This window comes from Hippichthys cyanospilos, chromosome 1 (assembly GCF_059441005.1).
Source record: "Hippichthys cyanospilos isolate Australia breed blue-spotted pipefish chromosome 1, RoL_Hcya_1.0, whole genome shotgun sequence".
In the NCBI taxonomy this organism is placed as follows: Eukaryota; Metazoa; Chordata; class Actinopteri; order Syngnathiformes; family Syngnathidae; genus Hippichthys; species Hippichthys cyanospilos.
This window is the reverse complement of record NC_142369.1, coordinates 18,462,760-18,470,880: the sequence shown is the minus strand read 5'-3', so window position 1 is coordinate 18,470,880 and position 8,121 is coordinate 18,462,760. Positions and strand designations below refer to the sequence as shown.

Below are 8,121 nucleotides of genomic sequence, written 5' to 3'. Positions count from 1 at the left end.
CACCTTGACTATTTCCAAAAAGCACATTTTCGTATCAATCAAAATATTAAATGTGTTTTTTCGCGCAACTTTAGCATCCGGGTATTTGGAGCAATATGACGTCAAGCAGGAAGTGCATACGTCAGTCAGCTGACCTGGCAACAACAGCTAGTAACATAGCGCGGAGGTTTGTATTTTAATGATCATCTTTTTTGTCAGACATTTGTTCTCGTTGAAATTGAGGGGCATCATTGGTACATCTGCGACTTTTTCGGCCCGTGGGTGTGTTTTTTCTTCGTTAAACAACCTTTTAATTTTATGACTTTTCAGTGGTTACAACGGTATCACCAGTTCACACAGAATATTCAATTTTATGTGCAGACTGTCAGAATGTAACGAAATAACGTCACCGTTTTAATCAGCGCGGAATGACAAGTTACAAATCAACACGTGTACGTGTATATCAGTAATTATTGTGTGCGTTTCTATTTTGTTTTCGTTTGTTTATTGGGGAGGCTAGAACGAATAAATGGAATTTATGTGTTCGTTTACATCGCAGGTGTCAAACTCAAGGCCCAGAGGGTAGGTAGATATGTGTCCCGCCAAATGCTGATTTGACTTCCAGTTTCTGGCGAAAATACCAAACTTGTTGTCCTAAACTTTAAAAAAATTCGAGGGAAAAAAAACAAGCGTTTTTTGTTGTTGTTTTGTTTTTATCCCCGATCAGTTTTTGCCGGCCTCCGATTCCAAAACTAGGTAAATTTGTTACGAATAAATGTAAATTTTTTTGACTTCACAGTCATACTGGCCCTCTGACAGAAACTATAACTACAATGTGGCCCGCAATAAATGTATGTTTTCTAGGATTCTTTCCCAGACACGCCTGATTAAAATGATGAGGAACATTATCAGGCTTCTTCTAAGCTTGCCAATTAGCTGATCATTTGAATCAGGTGTGTTTGGGAAAGAAACCTGGAAAACTTCCAGGATCCCTGCCCTCGAGAACAGTTTGAACACCCCGTGTCTAAGGGGTTCGACAAAGGTCAAGCCACACAGTGTGTGCATGTGCATGTGTCCCTAAAAGCGTTTTCACTCTGCATTTAGCAGAGTGAAAATGTTTGCTTTTCAACTGCGAATGAATGTGGGCATGAAGTTTGCAGGGTTTGATACCTCCAACAAGGTTAAGAACTACTGTGCTAAACAGTGTACCATGAAAGCATGAAATTGGGCACTGAGTTGTGAACCGTGTGCTTGTGTGCCTCTCAGATGGCTTATCCAAAGTCCCGCAACCCGTTTGCAGACGACGATGACGATGAAGAGAGCTTCCAGCCGACAAACAAGGGCTTCGACGGCGACAGCGGTCTGAGCGAAGCAGAGAGGCGACAGCGCTACCTCCAGCAGGAAGTGATGCGTACAGCTCAGTCCGCAGTGGACAGCAGCTACCGTTCCATCGGCCTCATCTACGAATCTGAGAAAATGGGTGTGGAAACAGCAGAGGTAATATGTCAAACGAATCAGATTCGTCTAGCATCTGGAAGCTTGCGTAGGCATTAGGAATAGTTCGATCCATGGTACCTGTATTGACCCCAATCCAGGCCAAAATGGTTGGATTGGTATTGAATTGTTTATATTTATGTAGAACCAATCTGATCCTATTCTCAACTTCACTTTCCACAACATGCTGGCAAACTTTGTGAAAGTCAAACAGGAACTACAACTACTTCCTGATTGCAACTTTAAGAATCAGGGCAAAGTAGTCCTACTGGCCTACTACTGTAGTCGTGAGTGCGTTTACAGCAGGCCTAGAAAAGAAATTCTTTCTATTTTTTTAGGCCTGCACGTATAGCACGTATTGTATGAATGTGTTGCCAGCAACATTTCTTGCTTGTTTTCTTTTCAAGCCATTAAAAACACACTTTTTTTGGGGGTGGATTTTCAGTAGTATAAGCAAGGGTGCACAAAAAAGAATGAAAGCAAGTCATGTGACTGTGCGTTGCCTTCAATGACTGTTCACACAGTAGGGCATGTCAAACAAGTTTTAGATTTCAGTGTGCCAAACGGCAGTGACTATTATGTATGCCCATTGCAGGGGTTACTGTATGTGAAAACATTTGATCATTTATATGATGCAGAGGATGTGCTTTGCCACAGTTTTCCAGTGCAATAAATTATTAAATGTTTTCATTAGTCCTGTGATGCCCTCACTTAACCTGAGGTGTGCGAGTACCCGCAGTTGGGTAAGACTGCATAAGGAGACCAGAATAGGTGTATAGTGAACATGGTGTTTTCATTCGTCTGTATCAAGCAAAGTACATCATTGTTTTATTAACAACTTTTAGAGTGATCCAAAAATAAAAAATCAGAGTGGCAAAGAATATGTATCGGCTGCAGCATTGGTATCGGTTCTGGAAAAATGAGATCGAGCCACTCCTAGTCGTCCTCACCCACAAGTCCTCATTGTTGTTTGTGTAGGAGCTAATGCGTCAAGGGGAAGTTCTAAAAAGGACGGACAAAATGTTGGACAACATGGATGAGGACCTGAAAACCAGCCAGAAGCACATCAACAGCATCAAGAGTGTTTGGGGTGGCCTGGTCAGTTACTTCAAGGGCAAACCTGAGCAAGCCAAACCTCCAAAAGAGGAGCCTAAGCCCTACGAGGCCAATGACAGGTGAGGTGAACAGCCTCAGTACTTTTCTCCATACTATTGTCAAATTGATACTAAGAAGGGATTCAAGGGGAAAATCAAACGTGTGATTAATGGTTAAAGTGAAGACAATGAAGGGAAAACAATGCTGATGTATTAAAAAAAAAAGTCAATATAGCAATAACACAGAGCTCTCTTCTTTCCCCAGATTACAGAATGCTTTGGCCAACAGCAGAGGGCAAGAGGACAAATACCAAGCCAATCACCCCAATCTAAGAAAGCTGCAGACAGGAGGTACACTGCGAAGTACCTGACGATTTGCAACCTGAGGTGCGCTTTGACGTCTGCTGCTTTTCTTCAGGGTTCGGAGCTGCGGCATCAGTAGACGATGGCTCCTCCGCACAAAATGGATATCCTAAGAACAGACACCTTCGACAAGCTCACCAGACCTTGGACAACAATTTAGGTATATGTTCAAAACTAGTGATCTCCCATTCAATCGCAGGTGTTACTCACAAGTATGAAATGTATAGAAAATGTGTCATAATAATTAAAAATTGATTGAGACTTAAAATACACTCCATACTTTATCAACACATTGAAACTTATTGTAACACACTTTAAATGTGTTTCATCTTGGGAAGACCCACTGATGAAAAAATCATCTAACTGATATATTTCTCCCTAATTTTGTGATCGCAATTTAATGCCATTATTTTGATTTCCTTCCGTGACGTTTTTTTAACGCAAGCAACACGTTCAGCTGCATTACAATAAACAATCTCTGTAAACAATATCAGTCGAGTCGTCGTTCAGCCTTATTGTCTAGTCACACACAAAATGTATGTTGAACCGAAAAATGTGCTGTCGCATGGACATTAAAATGATCTCGAGCATCGTTCGAACAAAACTCCATACATTCTAGTGAGTTTCTTGTGACATGTTGTTTTTCCCCCATCTAGATGAAATGGCAGATGGCTTGAGCCGTCTTAAGAACCTGGGGCTGGGTCTGCAGTCTGAGATTGACAGCCAAGATGACTCCATCGATTCTCTGCTCAACAAAGTCGACAAGATGGATACAAAGATCAATAACACAAACCAGCAGATTAAAAGGCTCAAATAAAACAAACTCTTAGGTCTTAAGACCTCACTGACACCTCACAAGTCAGCACTTGAATTTACATTCTGTCCTGATTAAGAACCAACGCGCAGATTTCTTTTTTGTATGTTCTTTCTTAAATATACAGATCTTGTACATATGTCCCCCACACATGTGATTTGGGTGCGTTTAGGGAAGATTCCGATACAGATGCATCTCAACACATTTGAATATTGAGCAAAGCTTCATTTATTTTAGGTACCTCAAGTCAAAAAGTGAAACTCAAATTATAGATTGAACCCAAGCACCGGAATGTAATCAATTTATTTTTGATCATTTTAATGATTAAAGCCAGAAAAAATCTAAACTGATTATTTCAAGGATGTACAATAATACTGCCTTAGAAAGACATGACTGTAATGATGTATGATTGTAATACAAAAATTGTGGGTCAGCTGTAAAGTATTGTAGTTAGTGACCACTACTACTAAAATTAACAGACATTTGTACAATAATCTTAACTCAGTGAGATGCACCTGTGCTCCCAAATATTATGTAAAAAAACATGCTGCCTTAGAATTTTATACATACAACATTTGTTTCTAGGTCGCGTATTGCAAGATCAGTTTTGACCCCCCCCCCCCCCCCAGCCCTTTATGCATAATTGTATCGATCAGTTTGAATGTTTTGGAATGTAAGTGAAAAGGATGAATGACAAACGTGAGTGAACTATAATCAGTGAATATAACAATAAAGTTGAAGGAATACCCTTTCTCTTGCACTTTGATGTCCGTTTGTGTGCAGGGAGGGGGGGGGAGGGGGGGGTTGACAACATGGAACACGAGGAAAACCACAAGGTGGGGCCATAGCGTTTAAATCAATTTTCAATCGTGGTTTCAAAAGTGGCAACATTTTCTTAAAATCACAACATTTTCACAACCTACCCAGTTCATGAAGGCAATTTAGGTGCCAAGTGCCAACATATTTTAAAAATATACCATTTATTTTATATATGACCCAAATTTCAAAGAACTTGTGATATTTGCAAAAATGAATTTGATTCCTGCAGCATATTCCAATGAATTTGGGACAAGGGCATGTTCACCACTCTGTTACTTCACCTTTTCTGATTTTGCCATACATAATGTACCAACAATCGCAACAGTGTTGGGAGTACTTACTTTTGTAATGCATTACTTTTTGCTGTTTTTTTCAACTTTCCGTTATTGAGTGTATATATACTTTATATATATATATATATATATATATATATATATATATATATATATATATATATATATATATATATATATATATATATATATATACACATACACACACACATATATACATGACAGCGTCATCACGTGTTTTATGCGTTGTATACCAGCTGTAGTGTCATGTAAAGACCTCATTGCGATGTCTAGTCATTATCATTCTTGTGTGTAAAGAGCAGCTGGCAACGTGTGGCTGCAGAAGCAAGCTCCCATTTTGTGTGACTGTTTAATTATGGTCAAGACATTGCTAAACACACATATAGAACCTGTAACGGGGGACTGGTCTAAAAGAAGGGCCCTGAGTTGAACGAACCCTCTTAACATGTCTACCTCTGAAATGAAGCAGCTAATGCAAGCACGTACAGTATTGGTAATATTGGTGGGCATGGGCTGAAATTAGTTTTAAAAAAAACCACGTAGGAAATGGGAACGTTTTAGACATACAGTGTCAAAGATACTCAAGACAGCAAAACTAACATTATTATTATTTATTTATTTATTTTATGTTTTATTTTTACTTCGTTGTCATTGTGAGGGCCAGTTAGAGAATATTGCCGGGTGTATCGTCTTCTACTGGTCAACAGTGGAATCCAAAAGAAGCGTGAGGCAGCACGTCCATTTATCCTCCCTAGATTAGATCGCGTCATACGTTTGGGACAATTCCATTCGAATTGGTCAAAATTCAATTAAAATAAAATAATATAAAACTATTACAGTCTGAATGCGACACTAGTTGTGCTAGTGTTCAACTGCAACACCCACACAAGGATGGCTGGGTGAACAAATGGAAGGATAAATAGGTGGAAAATGATGACTCGAAAGAAGTGTGGCGAATAGAGGTGGTGATTACAGGTAGAGTAGCTGTCCTCACACATCCACCGCCACCAAAAGCAATAAACGGAAGTCACTCTCTGAATGCGTTCCCTTCATGCTGCGCGCGGGGTCAAGAGGCCTTTGAACAGCTGTCTTGTCAAAAGCAAACAGTGGGTCGCCAGTGACAAAGGCCGCTGGTACTGGAATGCCCCCCTTTCACGGGGCCTAATCTCAGAACACACTGCTGTCGGAGCCCATCAGGCACCGGGCCAGAGATGGGCCTTCCTGCCCTTTTGGGGGGCGGGTTAGCAGTAAGAGGCTAGGGGCTTGGGGGGGGGCTTTGGAGGGGAAGGACAGAGGGGATGACAGCGCCGTTGTCAAAAGAGAGAAGAGTTGTGCTGACTGAGTGCAGTTGTGCGTTTGGCAGGCAAAGATTGATAGCGGAGGTGAAGTTCAAGTGGGCCAAACAAGCTGAAACATGAGCGTGCGTGAAGACCGAGTCCCCCCGAACACGTCAAGCCAAAAATGTCCTTTATGCCTTATGTCCGATGCCTCGACGCTAGTATATTGATGAATTCTGCTTTTGTGGAATATGACTTACAGTAAGCAGCTTAAGCCACCCGTTTTTATTCATCTCAGAGGGCCGCCATTTTGTCAAATGGCTGTTGACTATAATGACATGGCAGTGCCAGAAAAAGGTTTTGGTAAGAATCAATCACAGCTCACCTGTTTTCTGAGTGTAGTAAAGTGACGTGGGCAAGTAGTCCCTGACAAAGTCCTGTCACAAATCTGAGTATTTGTTTTACAAAAAAAAAAGGACAAATCAATTTGAGGTAGCTCAAATAGATCAAATTTATGCATATCTTTTAAAAAACGATAAATTGCATGAATTTACTTTAAAGTATTTCAGATAAATCTGATCAATTCCTTTTGAAAGCACATAGATTCATTCCTAAACTTTGATTTCTAATACTTAATACATAATTTCTCAATTTATTGAAAACACATTGGATTTATTCAATATTTTACATAACTTCCCACAGAGCGTCTCTGCCTTTTAACATCAAAACCTCTTTCAATACAAGACCTCTCCAAAATGCAAAAAATAGACTATATGATTGTGTACACGTTAGTCATTTGACCTGTCATCGTCCCGTTTTTTGCCGCGAGCTAGAATGTTGAGAATGCAGTAAAATTATATTGATGTTTGCATGTGCCTACCTACACGGGTCTACATTTTTCTCTTAACTTGCAAGTAAACGCCCGTCAAAGCGGAGGATGTAATTAACATAACTTGTTCCGTAATTTCAGTGAGGCAAAACAACAACTGGATAATAATAGTGGTTAATAATAGTGGTCAGTATGTGACAAATAACGATGAGTATCAGTCAAGACACATGAGAGCTCATATTCAAATACATGACACTTATAGTTGTTTATTTTCACTAGCAGACAGTGTACAAAGGATACTGTGTTGCGCTAACAAAGTCACTGTATAATAATAAATAAAAAAAATACACAGATATGCGTGAGAGAACATCAAATCACAATTTTCCACTTGAAGAAAATTTCTGGTATGTGTGTGCGCAACAACTGAATGTGCGTTAGTGTGTGTGGTATTTGGAATTCATGCGCTTGAATGACCTGTGTTGTTCAAGTCAGGAATGTTATGTTAATCTGCTATTTCTTCCGAGGAAAAGAAAACACACACACACACACACACACACACACACACACAAATACAAGCTACAGAGGAGAAGTGCTGTCTGACTTTTATGTCCCACTTATGAATAAAAAGCAGTGTAAGGAAGCCCTGATGATTACGCTCCATTTAGATATGATGCTTCTGATTCCACATTTCAGGCCACCATGAACAGAACAAGGTGGCGGTCATAAGAAAATGCGACTGGACACGAGGGGCAAATGTGCAGGTCACAGTTGCCTGGCGAATGAGAAAAGTCATTGGTAAGACAGGGTGCGGGCAATACAGCTGTCAGTTTGCAATAGGGGATAAAACAAATTCAATTTATGTTTTAGTTGTTGACTGAAAAATGATATTACTAAACATTGAGCTAAGGTGTACATTCGCCCCCTGCGCTGATAACTCTTGAGCGTCATCTGCCAAAGCTGCCAAAATAGAAAGGCTATCCAGATCGTGAGAAACGTGAGGGACCACAAATGCCACACGGGGAGGAAGCACACACCCGTGATAAACCTAGCTGCACTGTGGCCGTTGGTAACATTGTGGAAAGTACGTTGCCTTACTCCCATAGGAGGGAATCGAAAGGAGGGAGGGAACTCCTAGAGG

At 40.3% G+C, this 8,121-nt stretch overlaps 1 protein-coding gene across 1 annotated transcript; it reads left to right on the top strand.

The window, feature by feature from the left end:
* Positions 1 to 112: 112 nt before the first annotated feature.
* snap29 (synaptosome associated protein 29) lies at positions 113 to 4,504 on the top strand. Its single transcript, XM_088420880.1, has 6 exons — positions 113 to 166; positions 1,246 to 1,476; positions 2,452 to 2,648; positions 2,833 to 2,918; positions 2,986 to 3,090; positions 3,587 to 4,504. Exons 2-6 carry the CDS (start codon positions 1,246 to 1,248, stop codon positions 3,745 to 3,747), a joined length of 780 nt encoding a protein of 259 aa, XP_088277006.1. The 5' UTR covers positions 113 to 166; the 3' UTR covers positions 3,748 to 4,504.
* Positions 4,505 to 8,121: the final 3,617 nt, after the last annotated feature.